General features: G+C 46.0%; 2 protein-coding genes across 2 annotated transcripts in view; both read left to right on the top strand.

Annotated features, from left to right (window-relative positions):
* Window positions 1-6,518: 6,518 nt before the first annotated feature.
* DUXA (double homeobox A) lies at window positions 6,519-12,314 on the top strand. Its single transcript, XM_023184369.3, has 6 exons — window positions 6,519-6,579; window positions 6,904-7,058; window positions 7,903-8,014; window positions 8,750-8,895; window positions 10,949-11,054; window positions 11,850-12,314. The coding sequence occupies exons 1-6, from the start codon at window positions 6,555-6,557 to the stop codon at window positions 11,918-11,920; spliced, it is 615 nt and encodes a 204-aa protein (XP_023040137.1). The 5' UTR covers window positions 6,519-6,554; the 3' UTR covers window positions 11,921-12,314.
* Window positions 12,315-19,428: 7,114 nt separating this feature from the next.
* The window catches only part of ZIM3 (zinc finger imprinted 3), an 8,848-nt gene continuing 8,209 nt past the window's right edge, over window positions 19,429-20,067 (top strand). The window contains exon 1 of the mRNA XM_026457576.1: window positions 19,429-19,450. Coding sequence (XP_026313361.1) covers window positions 19,429-19,450 — 22 coding nt within the window. The remainder of the gene's footprint in view (window positions 19,451-20,067) is intronic.

The following is a 20,067-nucleotide window of genomic DNA, read 5'->3' as shown; positions in this document are numbered from 1 at the left end:
GGAAGCCCTGCCCTGACACATTGTGTGCGCAAACTGCCCTCTTTTGGGCTTTCTTTGGACGAGTGCAGCCTCCACGTGATGCAGGGAGTCATGTATTTGGCCCAGACCACACAAAAAGTGGATTTGCCCACTTCTGAGGTGGGGAGGCTGCAAGTGGAGGAGACTCGGAGGCTCAGGATGGTTAGTTTGAAATGTCTACAGAACCACAAAGTATCTCTGTCACAGGCAGTTCAACTTATGACTGAATGTTGGAAGGTTTGAGCACGGATATATGAATTTAGGAGTTATCTTACACTGTTATTTCAAGTCATGATACTGAGTGAGACCATCAAGGCAATGCATGTAGATGGAGAATAGAACACGCAGAGCATGAGCCGGGGACCAAGTCTACATCATTAAATGGCTGATGACAGTATTACCAGAAAGGCCAGGCCTTGCATCTGGATCCTGCTGTTTGCTGCACAGAAGGCCAATCAGCGAGACAACGAGACAACCTCCACCTCCCGGGTTAAAGCAATTCTCCTGCTGCAGCCTCCTGAGTATCTGGGACTACAAGCGCCCACCACCAAGCCCGGCTAATTTTTGTATTTTTAGTAGAGACGGGGGTTTCACCATGTTGGTCAGGCTGGTCTCGAACTCCTGACCTCAGGTGATCTGCTCAGCTCGGCCTCTGAAACTGCTGGGATTACAGGCGTGAGCCACCGCGCCCGGCCTGTGCCTGAATTTCAAAGAGAGGAGGGTAAAATGAGGCATGCCCCATCTCCCTCCTATCATGGCCGAACTAGTGTTTCAGGTTAACTTTGCCATTCTCTTAGCTGAGAGGAGGGGTCCGTTCAGTTGGCGGGGAGCTTAGAATGTGATTTTTGGTTTACAGCTCTGTGATTCGCTAGGGAGAGATACAGAGTGAGGACAACAGGAAAGAAACGAACTCGGACAGCAACGCCTCCCTGACATCCCCTGCTCTGGCAGGGCGACCACGCGGCCGGGGCCCGCCCGACCGCAGGTCTCGGGCCGCGCAGCGCTAACAGCCGCGGGAGGGGGACCCAAATGTCAGTGGTCCCCAGAATCAGGACCCTACCTTGCTCCAGCATCTCGCCAGCCCTCCCTGCAGTCACTGAGCGCCGCGGAGAGGAACAGCCAGGCGCGCCCCGCCCCTCGCGCCCCGCCCCTCGCCCCCTCGCGCCCCGCCCCTCGCCCCCTCGCGCCCCGCCCCTGGCGCCCCGCCCCCCGCCCCGGGACGCATTTCCCTGGCCTGCACCCAAACCGGTAGAAGGGCAGACGTGGGCCGGGCGCGGTGGCTCAAGCCTGTAATCCCAGCACTTTAGGAGGCCGAGACGGGCGGATCACGAGGTCAGGAGATCGAGACCATCCTGGCTAATCTGGTGAAACCCCGTCTCTACTAAAAAATACAAAAAAACTAGCCGGGCGAGGTGGCGGGCGCCTGTAGTCCCAGCTACTCGGGAGGCTGAGGCAGGAGAATGGCGTAAACCCAGGAGGCCGAGCTTGCAGTGAGCTGAGATCCGGCCACTGCACTCCAGCCTGGGCTACAGAGCGAGACTCTTTTTCAAAAAAATAAATAAAATAAAATAAAAAAAAAGAAAACACTTGCAGTACCTAGGACAAATGCAGCATAATATTTAAGTCTCGAAGAAATATTCTACCTAAGAAAGAAGCAAAGAATCTGAAAGCTAAAAAAAGAAAAATAAAACATGGCAAATACAGTTGATGAAAGGTGTTCAAACACGCTAGTACTCAAATTAAAAATAAAACAGAATAGGTAGCCTCGCTGTTGATTAAAAAATTAATTGTCTTACCCGCTACCAGGAGAGTTACCCGCGGCTCGGCGAGGGTGATGGGGGTCCCCGAGTCTCGGCACCTTCAGTTGTCGTCGTCCAGATGTAGGAGCTGGAAGGAGCTCCCAGGATCCTGGGAAAGGGGGTCACGTAGAGGCGCGACACCTGTTCTCAGGGTGGGGCAATCAGACTTCCAGTTTCCTCCCTGCTGGCAAGCAGGGCAGGGGGTTGCTGGTGGACGAGGGTTAGGACATTCACTGGCCTAATGTCCTGATGCCTTGCACTTATAGCAAGGCTGCGTTGGGGCTCGGGGACCTTGCGGACACCTGTTGGCATAGTGTCCTGCCTTGCCGCACTTATAGCAGGCAGGCTCCTTTTGTAGCCTTGGAGTCTGCGGAGTATGTGCTCTCTGGCCTGGGGTTACCACTGGGCTGTAAAGCCGCTGCTAGGAGCTGTGCCTTCTGTTCAAGGCGAGCCTGCCGTCTCCTCTCTGGAGCTATAGACCTTAAAGGCTAATTGAACTAGGTCTTGTATTGGTGCCTGAGGACCATCCTCTACCTTTTGAAGTTTTTACGAATGTCAGGAGCTGATTGAGAAATGAAATAAGATGCCAAAATGGTGGCCCCTGTGGGGGAGGCCGGATCTAACCGGGTATACCGGGTTAGAACCTCAGTCAGTTTAGGGTAGAGGTTAGGATAACCTGGAGGTCATGCCAAGTTAAGTCATAGGCCTGACAAAGGTATCCAAATTCCTTTATGTATATGGTAGGATTAGCTGAGAAATCACCTAAACACTTCTCAATTTTGGAAAGATCGGCCAATGAAAAAGGGACATGTACTCTGACTACCCCCTCTGCCCCAGCCACCTCTCGCAAAGGTGCTAACACTGTAGGAGGATGTGTGCAGAGATAGGGGACTCAAGACAGCCAGTTGGGGGCCCCGAAGGAGGCACGGGACCGAGTGGATTACTAGTAGATAAGGAGGAGGAAGGAGGAGTCTGGATGGGGGGAGGAGGAGGAGTCTGGGCAGGAAGGGAGGGGGTGGGGAGAGCGGGGAGAGAAGGAGTATAGGGAGGAGAGCCTAAGGCCCAAAAGCCTTGTATGTAATTAATTTCCGACCACTTGCCTAGCCGCTGGCAGAAATTGCTGAGGTCGATCAGAACATTGCGGTCTAGGGTGCCCTCTGGTGGCCACTGAGACTGATTGCCTAGTTTGTATCGGGGCCATGAGAGTGAGGGAAGCGGGTCTCAGGTCCTGGTCCGTCTGCCGTGTGGGAGCAGGAGGAGGTTCCTCAACCCCTAGAGGCCTGAGGAGGGGTCTCCTCCCGGGTCTTCGGCACCAACTGATTTGTTTTTCTAAGAAACACCAGAGCGAGCGCAAAAGAACGGCACCATCTTGCCTCCGTTCGTCCAAACAATATTATTTCCAGCTCTAAGATTTATAATGATTGAAAATTTGATGGCTGGGCATGCGTGGCTCATGCGTTTACTCTCAAAGCACTTTTGAAGCCCTAGCGGGTAGGATCGCTTGAGCCCAGGAGTTGGAGGCTGCAGTGAGCCATGGTTGCACCACTGCATTCCAGCCTGGGTGACAGAGTAAGACCCTCTCAAAACAAATAAATAAATAAACAAATACATACAATTTAAAAAAGAAAGAAAAGCATTTTAAATAACGAAACTGAAGCAGATCAGGGTCACTGGTGTCATTGCCTAAGGTGTTATCTAAGCTCGTGGTCTCATGACCAAGAAAATTAAGCAGTGTGGACACAAAAGGTGAGGTTGGAGCAAAAATAGAAGCAGAGATTAAAATGGTGATTGCCAGGGACTTGGGTGAAGGGGAAATGGGGAAATGTCAGTCAAGAGGTACAGATTTTCAGTTTTGCACGATAAATTTTTGGGGATTTAACGTACATAGTGACATCATTTGACATATGTACATAGTGACATGTGACATAGTTAACAAACTAGAAAAAAATTTTAAATGGGATGTTCAGAAACGAAAAAACAGTACTACTTGACATTTGCTAAGAGGATAGTTTTTTTTTTTTTTTTGAAACAGAGTCTTGCTCTGTTGCTCAGGCTGTAGTGCAGTGGCGTGATCTTGGCTCACTGCAAACTCCGACTCCCGGGTTCACACCATTCTCCTGCCTCAGCCTCCCAAGTAGCTAGGATTACAGGCACCCACCACCACACCCGGCTAATTTTTTTGTATTTTTAGTAGAGATGGGATTTCACTGTGTTAGCCAGGATGGTCTTGATCTCCTGACCTCGTGATCCACCTGCCTCGGCCTCCTAAAGTGCTGGGATTACAGGCGTGAGCCACTGTGCCCGGCTGCTAAGAGGACAGATTTTTATTTTTTGCTACAAGGTTAGATCTTAAGTGTTCTTCTGCATGGGTGAGAGAAGGATATTTTTTTAAAAAGTGTTCTGACCACACACACACACACACAAAGGGTATAATTTGAGGTGGTTAATACATCAATCAGCTTGATTTGATTATAGTAACCATATCATATTATATGTGTATATCAAAATTCAAATTGTATATTTAAAAAATATATATATTTTGTCAACTGTACCTCAACAAAGCTAAAAAGTAAATACAAGGCTCAGGACGGTGGCTCACACCTGTAATCCTCGCACTTTGGGAGGCTGAGGCAGGTGGATCACCTGAGGTCAGTGGTTCGAAACCAGCCTGGCCAATATGGTGAAACCCCATCTCTATTAAAAATACAAAAAACTAGCCAGACGTGGTGCCAGATGCCTGTAATCCCAGCTACTTGGGAGCCTGAGGCAGAAGAATCACTTGATTCCGGGAGGCAGAGGTTGTAGTGAGTTGAGATTACACCACTGTACTCCAGCCTGGGCAACAAGAGTGAAACACTGTCTCCAAAAAAGAAAAAGGTAAATACAATATTTAATTGGAGTAAATATAATATAATGTAACATATATGCACACACACAAAGGGTGTGATTTGAGGTGGTAAATACATCAATCAGCTTGAAGTGATTATGGTAATTATATGTATATTTCAAAATTCAAATTGTATATTTAAAATATATATCATTTATATTATTTTTGTCTACTGTACCTCAATAAAGCTAAAAAGTAAATACAATACTTAACTGGAGGAAATACAGTATAATGTAATACATATGTACACATACACAAAGGGTGTGATTTGAGGTGGCAAATACATCAATCAGCTTGATTAGATTATGGTAATTATATTATATGTGTATATCAAAATTTAAATTGTATATTTAAATATATGTCATTTTTGTCAACTCTACCTCAATAAAGCTAAAAAGTAAAGACAGTATTTAACTGGAGTAAATATAATATAATGTAATATACATGTTATATAGCATATCAATATTATATTGTTTATTATTATATATTAATATGATATATTTAATGATAATATATTATAATTTATTATAATACATTTTCAATATTGTGTCAATTAATTTAAAACACGTTTAGAATTGTAATATCAAATGTTCAAGTAGATAAACATGTAATTTTTATCAAAATATAAACATCAATATAAACAAGCAGCAGAACATTGTGCTCTAGATTTCCAGACAAATTTGGTGAAAAAACATTGTGATGAAATATCATATATAGAAAAGAAAAACAGTTTATCATTGTTTTAATTAAATAAAGTGTAAAATTTTCCTGTTAAATGTTATTTCATGTTATTTTCCTGGTTCAAAATTGTTTCTCAAAAATGGCTTGATATCTGGCCAAATTTTATTTGTGGATAGTCAAATATATCAATAAATGAAATTCATATCACTTCTCTATGTGTTTTTAATAACATTTTTAAAATTACACAAATATATACATGTAATAAAACTTTCCCTTTTATCCTGCAGTATTGTAGATTACAGCTATAAAAGGTGGCAACCACCAGCCAGCTTCCCTCAAGACTGATCAATGACTGGTCAATGGTGAGGCATTTTTTTCAACGCACAGGTACCCTCACTTGCATAAGTTGCAGGGTCGTGCCTGTGCAGGGTAGGATCTTCTATTTACAATTTTTATCCTTCATTAAGATGGACTTTTTACATTACTTAAAATATATATTGCATTCAAATATTATTTATCCTGATCATAGAATTTTTAGCACCCCCTTAAATTTTGTTCCTGTCTCACTAGCCTCACTCTTATTTGGTACTAATTAGAAATAATACTTTTAATTTAATAAGGAGAGGCCACTATGTCAAAAAATAGGTGGAGAGCATAAAAACCTCATTTACAAAAGAATAAATGTATATCAAAAACATTGAAAAAATATGTATAAGCGGAATAGTACTCAAAAATGTTCTTTTTTTAAGAAATTGGGAACTATTGCAAGCTTGTCTCCCTGTTCAGATTCCAGTGATTTGGGAGGAATTTTTTTCCCACAAGGGGGTTAGGGGAGCCAAGGAACATGACTCCATGTGTGTGAACTGGCATGGGGCAAAATGTTCTCGTGATGGCTTAAGTGTAGGGGTTGATAATAATTTATACATTGGTGTAAATTATTAAATATCCGTTGACGAAAAGGAGTTCTATCTAGTCCTTTTTAGATTGAGGATACATGTTTCTAAGGAGTGTCTAGGGAGTAATAAAATTACTAAGGGTGGAACTAGAGATTTATGTAAATAGTTTTAAAAAGTGGGCGGGTCCACCTGGCTAAGCATATAAAACCCAGCCGCTCTGCAGAGTGACTTGTCTCTCAGACGGTGGCTCAGCCTTCAGGACTCTCTTCTAGCATGGCCGAAGACACCTCTTCACACAGTAAGTTCCCTTGTGCTTGACCGAGCGTTTGTTGGCTTGGGGGAAAAGTAGGGCTAAAAACCTAGTGGTCTTGTCAGAAGTTGTGAGAGTTCCATTTGTAAACTTTAAAATAACTGTATCTGGATAAGGGAAAACCAGTTTCTCACATGTGATCCTATGAAAACAGGCTGTTTTCAGTGCATTTGAGCATTGGGAATTTCAGAAAGGTACAGATATTCAAGAACTAAATAAGACATATTTAGAAGTGAGAGACTAGCTTGAACCTGAAGTTCGAATATATAAATTAACCTATTACATGTTGCCTCTTTTGTAATCTTCCTACAGAGATGGTAGCAACAAATCACAGGCGCAGTCGCACCAAATTCACAGAAGATCAATTGAAAATCCTCATCAATACCTTCAATCAAAAGCCTTACCCAGGTTATGCTACCAAACAAAAACTTGCTTTAGAAATCAATACAGAAGAGTCCAGAATCCAGGTAAGTTTAAGCCCGGTATCTCCAGGACTGGAAGTAGAAAGGCAGCAGGGAGAACCATTAACAGAGCACGTACTATGTACCCATGTGCTGAGGGTTTGGTGGGGAGTATCTCAACGGACCCTCAGTAAACCCACAAGGGTGTTGGTTGATTGACCAGCTAATTTTTTTTTTGTATTTTTAGTAGAGATGGAGTTTCACTATGTTGGCCAGGCTGGTTTTGAACTCCTGACCTCATGATCTGCCTGCCTCAGCCTCCCAAAGTGCTGGGATTACAGGCATGAGCCACTGCGCCCAGCAGGCTAAATTTTTTTTTTTTACTTTTTTGTTTTTAGTAGAGATGATGTTGTCACACTATGTTGCCCTGGGTTTGAATGCCAAGTCTTGACCTAAGACTAGGTAGATGGGCCAGGCATGGTAGGTCATGCTTATAACCCCAGCATTTTGGGAAGCCAAGACAGGTGGATCACCTGAGGTCAGGAGTTCGAGACCAGCCTGACCAACATGGAGAGCCCCCATCTCTACTAAAAATACAAAAATTAGCCAGGCATGATAGCACACGCCTATAATCCCAGATCCCTGGGAGGCTGAGGCAGGAGAATACTTGAACTCGGGAGGTGGAGGTTGCAGTGAGCAAAGATCATGCCACTGCACTCCAGCCTGGGCCACAGAGTGAGACTCCATCTCAAAAAAAAAAAGAAGAAGAAGAAGACTTGGCAGAATGTGACAGAAGTGAGTAATAATCCTGGGCTTAGGCCCAAAAAGAATTGCTCACTTTGGGAACAGGCAGTGATGTAGCTTAAATGACATTAACATGTAATTCTCTCCTTTTCTTTTCCTCACTTAGATTTGGTTTCAGAATCGAAGAGCTAGGCAGAGATTCCAGAAAAGACCAGAAGCTGACACTTTAGAGTCAAGCCAGAGCCAGAGGCAAGATCAACCTGGTGTGGAGTTTCAAAGTAAATCTCAGTTCTGTTCCCCAGCGGAGCTTCTCTACGGTGAAGCCAACTGCTACTTTGTAAAAAGAATGTCTCTTCCCTGACGACCTCCTATTCAGGGTCTTATGGTGGCAAAGGGTTCATCGTACCCTAGAAGTTCTCCCCTGCCCTCTTCCGAGGCCTTCTGAGTGTTTCTCTTGCCTATTTTCTTTCTATTTATTTATTATTTATTTTATTATTCTTATTTTTTGAGACAGAGTCTCACTCTGTCACCCAGGCTGGAGTGCAGTGGCTTGATCTTGGCTCCCTGCAACCTCTGCCTCCCGGGTTCAACCAATTCTCCCACCTCTGCCTCCCAAGTAGCTGGGATTTACAGGCAGGCGCCACCACACCCAGCTAATTTTTGTATTTTTAGTAGAGATGAGGTTTTGCCCTATTGGTCAGGCTGGTCTCGAACTCCTGATCTCCTGATCTGCCCCCCCTCAGCCTCTCAAAGTTCTGGGATTACAGGCGTGAGCCACTGCGCCCGGCCTCTTGCCTACTTTCTACTTGAGTCCAGAAGTCCAGACATATCATCCCGTGTCTCCTCTAGAACCTTCCACCTAGAAGGAACCTGGGACAAGATCCTCTCAGGAGGAGTCAGTGGGATCGAAATTGGATGGAGAGTGACAAGTTTGGGTTGTGTGTTTGAATATGTGAACGGACTCTTGAAATATTCCTTGACCGCCTCCCTCAATCTTTCCATGCCTTCCCTAGGCAGAGAAGCCAGACGGTGTCGTACCACCTACAGCACGTCTCAATTACACACTCTCATCAAGGCATTTGTGAAAAACCCATACCCTGGGATTGATTCCAGAGAAGAACTTGCTAAAGAAATCGGTGTTCCAGAGTCCAGAGTCCAAGTGAGTGATAAGTGTGGCTGTCCCATCTCCTGGGGATATAGGTACACAGGAAGGGAAGCCACATGGGCCTCAGGTAGCTCCTCATCATGCTGGGCACAGTTCAGGGTCTTTCATAGCTGTTTCCTGCTTGCTGGCTTTTACCACCAGGTGCCCACAGGACTCAATCTCACATCCCCTTCTGGTATTTTCTGTCTGTCCTGAGCAATGTTGCATTCCTTGGCTCCCGAACAGTGCGTGGCATGTGACACCAAGTGATAATTTGTTGAGTTAGTGAATATTAGTTAACACTGCATATAAGCCAGGCATTTGGCTAAAGCCTTTTTTTTTTTTTCCCCGAGATGGGTACTCACCCTATTACCCAGGCTGGAGTGCAGTGGCCAAATCTTGCCTCACTGCTGCCTAGACCTCCTGGGTTCAAGTGGTTTTTGTGCTTCGGCTGCCTGAGTAGCTAGGATTACAGGTGTGTGCCACCACGCCCGACTAATATTTTTTGTATTTTTAGTAGAGACAGGGTTTCGCCAAGTTGCCCAGGCTGATCTTGAACTCCTGGCCTCAGGCGATCCACCCTCCTTGGCCTCCCAAACTGCTGGGATTACGGGGTTGAGCCACCGTGCCCAGCCTATTTGACTAAAGTCTTTATGTCTACCGTATCCTTCGGATCTTCTAATTATGCCCTGAGGTTAGAATTATGAGGTCCAGGCTGGGCGCGGTGGCTCATGTCTGTAATCCCAGCACTTTGGGAGGCTGAGATGGGCAGATCACGTGAGGTCAGGAGTTCAAGACCAGCCTGGCCAACATGGTGAAACCCCGTCTCTACAAAAATACAAAAATTAGCCAGGCGTGGTGGTGCACGCCTGTAGTCCCAGCTACTTGGCAGGCTGAGGGAGGAGAATCGCTTGAACCCGGGAGGTGGAGGTTGCAGTGAGTAGAGATTGCGCCACTGCACTCCAACCTGGGCAACAGAGCAAGACTCCATCTTGGAAAAAGATAATTATGAGGTCCACTTTAGACATTTAACATTTAGCTCAGAGAAAGGTGCTAGTCTGTCCGAGGATTCATTCCTGACACATCTTAAAACGGAATAAAATTGTCAGACTGCTGTGTAGGGTGTGTGTGTGTTTAAACCAGTGCTGCCTCCTGCAAGCAGGACATGAATGCACATTAGTGGTTCTGATGGTTCTTTCCTTTTACCTCCCTCCTCTTATTTTCGTTTTTTGTTCTCTCGTTTCATTTTGCATTATTTGGAGCATCTACTATGTGCTAGGTACTGTGCTAGGTAGTGACTTCTATGGTTTGTATGTTTGTCTCCTCCAAAACCAATGTTGAAACTTAACTGCCATTGTAACACTATTAAGAGTTGTGGCTGGGTGCAGTGGCTCACACCTGTAATCCCAGCACTTTGGGAGGCCGAGGTGGGCGGATCACCTGAGGTCGGGAGTTCGAGACCAGCCTGACCAACATGGAGAAACCCGGTCTCTACTAAAAATACAAAAATTTAGCTGGGCATGGTGCTGCATGCCCGTAATCCCAGCTACTCGGGAGACTGAGGCAGGAGAATTGCTTGAACTAGGGAGGTGGAGGTCGTGGTGAGCCGAGATCATGCCACTGCACCACTCCAGCCTGGGTGACCGAGAGAGACTCAAAAAAAGAAAAAAAACAGTGTATATATATAATATATTATGTATATTATATTTATATATAATATATTATAATATATTATATAATATATATTATATTTATATATAAATATATATATATATCTTGGGTTGGGTTGGGCACAGTCAAGTGTGCCTCTAGTCCCAGCTACTTGGGAGGATTGCTTGAGCCCAGAAGTTCAAGATCAGCCTGGACCACGTGGTGAAACCTCCTCTCTACAGAAAGTTTAAAAATTAGCCTAGTGTGACAATACACACCTGTAGCACTAGCTACTCTGAGAGAGACCGCTGTCCCAAAAAAAAAGAAAAAGAAAGAAAAGAAAAAAGAGAAGAAAGCAATCATGAGTTTTACACAACATCCTTTGTTTAAATTAAGTTTCTTTGTCTTACCCACTTAGATTTGGTTCCAAAATCGAAGATCTAGATTACTTCTCCAGAGAAAAAGGGAACCTGTGGCCTCCTTAGAACAAGAAGAGCAGGACAAGATTCCTGAGGGACCGCAAGGTAACTAGCCTGTTGTTCCAATGCAGTTCACAAGCAGAGTCCTTGGATGTCCAGTGCTTCGTCCTGGTGGAGCCGACAGCTCCTCTGGGAGGTGGAGGATATTCCCACCCAAGTGCTCCACGGTACTGTGGGATTGCTCACAGTCCCCAAAGACTCTTCCCAGGCCTGTGGACCTTCTAAAGAATCCACTGCCCACTTTCCTGGAGTCCAGCAACCCCACGGATACAAATTCTGTTCACCGATGTATCCACAGTGCCTGGTGCAAAGTAGATGCTCAATACACTTCTGTTGACGGTGTGATTGAGTGAGCGGAGGAATGGTCTGGTGTGTTCTGCCAGGGACAGCAGGGGCATGGCTTTCTCAGGAGGTAGTAGGTTCCATATTGGATTGAAAAGGTGGGGGCCGGGTGCGGTGGCTCACGCCTGTAATCCCAGCACTTTGGGAGGCCGAGGCGGGCGGATCACGAGGTCAGGAAATCGAGACCATCCTAGCTAACACGGTGAAACCCCATCTCTACTAAAAATACAAAAAACTAGCCGGGCGAGGTGGCGGCACCTGTAGTCCCAGCTACTCGGGAGGCTGAGGCAGGAGAATGGCGTGCACCCGGGAGGTGGAGCTTGCAGTGAGCTGAGATCGCGCCACTGCACTCCAACCTGGGGGACAGAGTAAGACTCCGTCTCAAAAAAAAAAAAAAAAAGAAAACAAAAGAAAAAAAGGTGGGAAAAGGTTGACTTCCATGTTTGTGAATATAAGCTGACCTCTTATATTCTTTCCCCTATCTTTTTTCCGCCTTAGGTATAGAAGATACACAAAATGACAGCAACTTCAGTAACGACTCTCATTTCTCTGGAGCCAGAACGTGGTGAACATAGTCAAGTTCAGTGTACTTGATATTATCCATTGGGCCCCAAATCTCTCTCACACTCTTCCTGGGAGTCTATCCTTCTGTGGAAACTGCAAGCCAAGCCTTCTGAAGATGGTAAAGGACTTGGCCCGATGTGGTGGCTCACACTTGGAATCCCAGTACTTTGGGAGGCCAAGGCAGGAAGATTGCTGGAGCCCAGGAGTTTGAAACCAGCCTGGACAGCGTATAGGAAGACTCGGTCTCTGTTATTAAAAAAGAAACAAAATAAATGAAAAGGACTGTAGGAGGCAGAGACAGGTACAAGAGGTACCACACAACCCTGTCGACACAGCCTAGATCCAGATTTCAGCAGACCTTGAGACAATGAAAATAAACTTGGTAATCATCTTTTTTCAGTCATCACAGTAATTATTGATTTGGACAAAAATCACTTGACTTCGGAACCTTAAAGTGACACTGCTCTGTCTGTGGAGTAGCCATTCTTTTATTCCTTTATTTTCTAACAAATTTGCTTTCACTTAAAAAAAAAAAAAAAAAAAAAGGCCGGGCGCGGTGGCTCAAGCCTGTAATCCCAGCACTTTGGGAGGCCGAGACGGGCAGATCACAAGGTCACGAGATTGAGACCATCCTGACTAACACGGTGAAACCCCGTCTCTACTAAAAATACAAAAAACTAGCCTGGCGTGGTGGCGGGTGCCTGTAGTCCCAGCTACTCGGGAGGCTGAGGCAGGAGAATGGCATGAACCTGGGAGGCGGAGCTTGCAGTGAGCTGAGATCCGGCCACTGCACTCCAGCCTGGGCGACAAAGCGAGACTCCGGCTCAAAAAAAAAAAAAAAGAAAACCCTTAAAGTTCAAGGAAGGATGAGATATATACCTCATCTCAAAGAATCTACTCACGGCCGGGAGCGGTGGCTCAAGCCTGTAATCCCAGCACTTTGGGAGGCCGAGACGGGCGGATCACGAGGTCAGGAGATCGAGACCATCCTGGCTAACCCAGTGAAACCCCGTCTCTACTAAAAAATACAAAAAACTAGCCGGGAGAGGTGCCGGGCACCTGTAGTCCCAGCCACTCGGGAGGCTGAGGCAGGAGAATGGCCTGAACCCAGCAGGCGGAGGTTGCAGTGAGCTGAGATCCGGCCACTGCACTCCAGCCTGGGCGACAGAGCGAGATTCCGTCTTTAAAAAAAAAAAAAAAAAAAAAAAAAAGAATCTACTCACACACTTATTCATTGCAAAAGGAAAATCAGTAATATGGCAGCGGAGAAATATGGCCAACTCCACCTTAACCACGTGGCTGAAAGTCACAGTAATGGTACAAACCAACCTGAGAGGCTTCCTGATACAGGAAGAAGGCCACTGTCTCTTCTGCATGTTACTGACAAACAGTGGGTGAGCTGAAACTCATAATTAGACAACGTCAAGCAAACACAAACTCGGGATGACAGACTGCAAAGTAACATCCACGTGCTCTTCAACAACGGATGGATCAGGGCTACTCCGGAGGCTGAGGCGGGAGGATTGCTCGAGGCCAGGAGTTCCACATCAGCCCGGGCAACATGATGAGACTCCATCTCTGCAAACAAGTTTTTAAAAAATGAACCAGATGTGGTAGTGTGCATCTGTAGTCTCAGCTACTCAGGAGCCTGAGGCAGGAGAATGGTTTGAACACAGGAGATTGAGGCTGCAGTGAGCTATGATCATGCTACTGCACTCCGGCCTGGGTGACACAGCAAGTTCCTGTTTCCCAACAACGACAAGAACAACAACAGCAAAACAAAAAACAGACAACACATGGATAGAATAATGACAATAAACATGGAGAAAAAGTAGGCTGACTCAGGAAACACTTAGAAAGTACAGCCATACCTCGCCGGGCACGGAGGCTCACGCCTGTAATCCCAGCACTTTGAGAGGCAGGTGGATCATGAGGTCAGGAGATTGAGACCATCCTGGCTAACATGGTGAAACCCCGTCTCTACTAACAATATTTAAAAAATTAGCCAGGCGTAGTGGTGGGTGCCTGTAGTCCCAGCTACTCGGGAGGCTGAGGCAGGAGAACGGCGGGAACCCGGGAGGCGGAGCTTGCAGTGAGCTGAGATCGCACCACTGCACTCCAGCCTGGGCGACAGTGAGACTCTGTCTCAAAAAAAAAAAAAAAAGTACAACAAAGTACAAAAAAAATCCTCAAAGACATTGTGGATTGGGTTCCAGATCACCACAATAAAGCAAATATTGCTATAAAGCGAGTCACACAAATTGTTTTGTTTCCTTGTGAATATAAAGTTACATTGGCTGGGTGTGGTGGCTCATGCCTATAATCCCAGTACTTTAGGCCATGGAAGTGGGAGGATCACTTGAGTTGTGAGGTCAACCTGAGCAGGAGTTGTGAGGTCAACCTGGGCAATATAGGGAGATCCTGTCTCTACTTAAAAAACTAAGTTACATTTACACGACACTGTAGTCTAATAAAGTGTGAAATGGTTTATGGCTAGGAAACAAGGCACATACCTTAAGTTTAAAACACCCCATGCCGGCTGGGTGCCATGGCTCATGCCTGTACTCCCAGCACTTTGGGAGGCTGAGGCAGGTGGATTGCTTGAGCTCAGCCTGGACAACATGGCAAAACCCCGTCTCTAAAACAAAACAGAAACAAAAAAGCTTGATGCCCTTATTTGTAGCTCAATTATTTTTTAAAAAGAAAATATATAAAAATACTTTATTGCTAAAAATACTAATTATCTTAGCCTTCAGGGAGTCATAATCCTTTTGCTGGTGAAGAGTCTTGCCTCGATGTGGTTGACTGCTGGCTGATAAGGGTGGTGACTGCTAAATATTAAAGTGGTTGTAACAATTTCTTTTTTTTTTTTTTTTTTGAGACAGAGTCTTGCTCTGCCACCCAGGCTGGAGTGCAGTGGCCGGATCTCAGCTCACTGCAAGCTCCGCCTCCCGGGTTTACGCCATTCTCCTGCCTCAGCCTCCCGAGTAGCTGGGACTACAGGCGCCCGCCACCTCGCCCAGCTAGTTTTTGTATTTTTAGTAGAGACGGGGTTTCACCGTGTTAGCCAGGATGGTCTCGATCTCCTGACCTCGTGATCCGCCCGTCTCGGCCTCCCAAAGTGCTGGGATTACAGGCTTGAGCCACCGCGACCGGCCTCATGTTGTAACAATTTCTTAAAACAACAATGAAATTTGCCACAGTAACTGACCCTTCCTTCCATGAAAGATTTCTCTGTAGCATGCCATGTTGTTTGATAGCATTTTACCCACAGTAGAACTTCTTTCAAAAGTGGAGCCAATCTTCTCAAACCCTGCCACTGCTTTTTTAACTTCGTGCATCAATATTGTCTTCGGACAATTCAGGCCCCTGAATTGTCTTAGGAATTTTCTTTGCTAAGCATTTGTGAAGACACTGGGGTGAAGGTTGGGTTAAACTTTTGAATTTGAAGTAGGCCAGGCATGGTGACTCATGCATGTAACCCCAGAGTTTGGGGAGGCCGTGGCAGGAGTATTGCTTGAGGCTAAGAGTTCAAGACCAGCCTGGGCAACGTGGCCAGACTCCATCTCGACAAACAAATTTTTCAAAAAAATTTGCCAGGTGAAGTGGCACATGCCTGTGGTCCCAGCTCTTGGGAGCTGAGGTGGGAGGATTGCTTGAATCCAGGAGGTTGAGGCTGCAGTGAGCCGTGATTGCACCACTGCACTCCAGCCTGGGTGACAAAGAGAAACCTTGTCTCCAAAAAAAAAAAAAAAAAAAACACTTTGAAGGAAAGTGACTTACAGGGAAAGAATGTGAAGAAAACATTGGAGGCCAATGCTGTGGTTCACACCTGTAATCCCAGCACTTTGGGAGGCTGAGGCGCTTGGATCATCTGAGGTCAGGAGTTTGAGACCAGCCTGGCCAACATGGTGAAACCCCGTCTCTACTAAAAATACAAAAGATTAGCCGGGCGTGTTGGCGTACGTCATTAATCCCAGCTACTTGGGCGGCTGAGGCAGGAGAATCACTTGAACCCGGGAGACAGAGCTTGCAGTGAGCCAAGATCACACCATTGCACTCCAGCCTGGGTGACAGAGCGAGATTCTGTCAAAAAAAAAAAAAAAAGGAAAATAAAAAAAGAAAAAAACATGGGTAGTTTGGCTAGAGCATAATAGATTTTCTGGTTTTCAAAAGTTTGAGCTGCAATGAAGAAGCTGTGATGTACTGCTTTTGCAATTTTCAGTAGCAAATATGCACATAGAGAAACAATAAAATCTAGTACCTTTGAGTACCTTTAAAAAAACACTTTATTTGCTTATCCATAGAAGCAATTTCTCATCTGTTCAAGTGTTTTTTTTTTTTTTTAATTTTAATATTTTCACAGAAGCTGGTCTTTCTTTTTCTTTTTCTTTTTTTTTGAGACAGAGTCTCGCACTGTTGCCCAGGCTGGAGTACAGTGGCACGATCTTGGCTCACTGCAAACTCCACCTCCCGGGTTCACACCATTCTCCTACCTCAGCCTCCCAGGTAGCTGGGACTACAGGTGCCCGCCACCTCGCCCGGCTAATTTTTATATTTTTAGTAGAAAGGGGCTTTCACCATGTTAGGTAGGATGGTCTCCATCTCCTGACCTCGTGATCCGCCTGCCTCAATGAGGTCTTTAATTTAAAAAAGACTGACCTCGTGATTCTCCTCCCTCGGCCTCCCAAAGTCCTGGGATTACCTGGCTGATACATTTTCAAAGAGCAATGATATTTTGTGTTTGTGTGGTCTTTTGCTTTTTTCTTATTTTTCTATTTTTGGGTTTAGGTTTGATGAGCAGTAACATATTTTTGTTATTTATTTATTTATTTATTTACTTATTTATTGTGTTTGCTGGCTGAACATCTGGGATCTGAAGAGCAGTAATGCTTTGAAGGGAATCTTTTTTTTTTTTTTTTGGTCTGAGAAGTAGTTCTCAACAGTGGACTTAAAATATTCCAAATCATACTGTAAACAAACGTGCTATCACCCAGGCTTTGTTGTTCCATTCACAGAGCACAGATAGAGTAGATTTAACATAATTCTTTTCTTTGTTTTTTTTTTTTGAGACACAGTCTCACTCTGTCACCCGGGCTGGAATGCGGTGATGTGATCTTGATCTTGGCTCACTGCAGCCTCCACCTCCCAGGGTCAAGTGATTCTCTTGGCTCAGTCTCCTGAGTATCTCGGCCTACAGGCATGGGCCACCATGTTCGGCTAATTTTTTTTTGTATTTTCAGTAGAGATGGGGTTTCACCATGTTGGCCAGGCTGGCCTGGAACTCCTGACCTCAAGTGATCTGCCAGTCTTGGCCTCCCAAATTGCTGGGATTAGAGGCGTGAGCTACTGCACTCGGCCAGTGCAATTCTTAGAGGCTTTAAAATGTTTTAAATGGTAAGTGAGCATTGGATTAAACTCAGTCACCAGCTGCATTAATTTCATGTAAAAGAATCATCCTGTCCTTGGAAGCTTTGAGGCCAGGCATTGACTTCTCTGTACCTAAAAACATCCTAGATGGACTCTCCTTGTAATAGAAGGCTTTTTCTTTTTTTTTTTTTTTTTTTTTTTGAGACGGAGTCCCGCTCTGTCACCCAGGCTGGAGTACAGTACAGTGCCGGATCTCAGCTCACTGCAAGCTCCGCTTCCCGGGTTTACGCCATTCTCCTGCCTCAGCCTCCGGAGTAGCTGGGACTACAGGCGCCCGCCACCTCGCCCGGCTAGTTTTTTTTTTGTATTTTTAGTAGAGACGGGGTTTCACCATGTTAGCCAGGATGGTCTCGATCTCCTGACCTCGTGATCCGCCCGTCTCGGCCTCCCAAAGTGCTGGGATTACAGGCTTGAGCCACCGCGCCCGGCGCAGAAGGCTTTTTCATCTACACTGAAAATCTGCTTTGAGCCAACTGCAGTGGCTCATGCCTGTAATACCAGCATTTTGGGAGGCTGAGATGGGAGGATCACTTGGGGCCAGGAGTTTGAGACCAGCCTGGGCAACATAGTGAGATCCTGTCTCTAAAAAAAATAAAAAATAAAAAAGGCCAGCGCAGTGGCTCAGAAAAAAACAAAAAGATGTAAATCACTCCACCCCTTTCAGTTCACCCTCAGGCTTGCTCTGTCCCTCAGGCTGGAATGCAGTGGTAAGATCCTTGCTCACTGCATCCTTGACCTCTTGGGCTCAAGTGATCCTCCCACCTCAGCCTCCCAAGTATCTGGGACTACAGGAGTCCACCACGGTCACTGGGATTCAGGTGTGAAGCACCGGGCTGGCTGGGTCACTTTCTTTTTCTTTTTTCTTTTCTTTTTCTTTTTTTTGAGATGGAGTCTCTCTCTGTCACCCAGGCTGGAGTGCAGTGGCACGATCTCAGCTCACTGCAACCTCCACATTTTGGGTTCAAGCGATTCTCTGGCCTCGGCTTCTTGAGTAGCTGAGTAGCTGGGACTACAGGTGTGCACCACCATGCCTGGCTAAATTTTATATTTTTAGTAGAGGCAGGATTTCACCATGTTGGCCAGGCTGGTCTTGAACTCCTGACCCCAGGTGATCTGCCTGCCTCAGCCTCCCAAAGTGCTGGGACTACAGGCTTGAGCCACCGCATACTGCCAAGGGTCATTTGCTAATACGATCTTTGGATACCTCTTCTCCTGGGAGGAGGTCTAGTCAGGTGCATCCTGTCCCATGAAGTCTGGCTTAATCTCTCAGAATTCAGTTGGACACTCAATTTTGGAACATCTCCATGTCTGCAGGCAAGGGCAGGTAGCCTGTGTTTAAATTCAACACCCAGACTAGGGTGGGGCTGGATTGGCATGTTGATCTCATTTTGAGAGTATTAGTACCACTGAAGAGATTTTGCCAGTTGGAGATTGGAGCCTGAATACTTTCTGTTGGGTGGAGAGCGCTTTAAGACATTATTCCACCTCCGTTGGCCCTATTTCTTTTTTCTTTTCCTTTCTTTTTTGTTTGAAATGGAGTCTCGCTCTGTTGCCTGGGCTGGAGTGCAGTGGCACGATCTTGGTTCACTGTAGCCTCCGTCTCCCGGGTTCAAGCGATTCTCCTGCCTCAGCCTCCCAAGTAGCTGGGATTACTGGCACGTGCCAACATGACCAGCTAATTTCTGTATTTTTAGTAGAGACAGGGTTTCCCAGTGTTGGCCAGGCTGGTCTTGAACTCCTGTCCTCCCAAAGTGCTGGGATTACAGGCATGAGCCACCGTGCCCAGGCAATTTTTTGTTGTTTAACGTATTTTCATCCTCTGACGTTTGGATAATGTTTTCCATGCTTTCTATTTCAAAGTTAAGACAAAAAATTTTTACCTGTAGGAACTTAAAAAAATTTCCATTGGAAACAGATTGGGCAGATTGGAAAAATAAGCTTTCACAGTCACAATTTTTGTGAGAGTTCATTCGGTCTTGGAGAAGTGGAGGAAAGAATTGGGAATTGAAATTTCGACGTGGCCTGATAGGACCAGGTGGGGCTTTTGAGAGGAAATGAGTGTTTTGGGTTGTTTCTTGACTGGATGACGATTCGGAATACAGTGGGTAGGGGCCCATTAAGTTTTCGTCGTTCGTCTAGCTTTTCAGTATACGTGTGTGGATCCTCCACGGGGGCCTGCTGCGCACTGCTCTGCGTTCCACCAGGGCAATTGCCTACCGGGAGCTCTCTCAGGATCCGCATCGCTCAAGCTGGCCAGAGTCCCCCGAAGGGATGCTCTACTGGGCAGGCACTTAAGAGCTCTTTTTTTTTTTTTTTTTTTTTTTTTTTTCTGAGAGGGAGTCTCGCTCTGTCGCCCAGGCTGGAGTGCAGTGGCCGGATCTCAGCTCACTGCAAGCTCCGCCTCCCGGGTTCCCGCCATTCTCCTGCCTCAGCCTCCCGGGTAGCTGGGACTACAGGCGCCGCCACCTCGCCCGGCTAGTTTTTTGTATTTTTTAGTAGAGACGGGGTTTCACGGTGTTAGCCAGGATGGTCTCGATCGCCTGACCTCGTGATCTGCCCGTCTCGGCCTCCCAAAGTGCTGGGATTACAGGCTTGAGCCACCGCGCCCGGCCCTAAGAGCTCTTAAGACGTGAGTCTGCCGAGGCTCCTGGCTGAATAAAAAACCTCTTCCTTCTTTTTTTTTTTTTTTTTCTGAGACGGAGTCTCGCTCTGTGGCCCAGGC

This window comes from Piliocolobus tephrosceles, chromosome 21, assembly GCF_002776525.5.
Source record: "Piliocolobus tephrosceles isolate RC106 chromosome 21, ASM277652v3, whole genome shotgun sequence".
In the NCBI taxonomy this organism is placed as follows: Eukaryota; Metazoa; Chordata; class Mammalia; order Primates; family Cercopithecidae; genus Piliocolobus; species Piliocolobus tephrosceles.
Note: the sequence above shows the minus strand (reverse complement) of the source record. Positions and strands in the feature narration are given on the sequence as shown.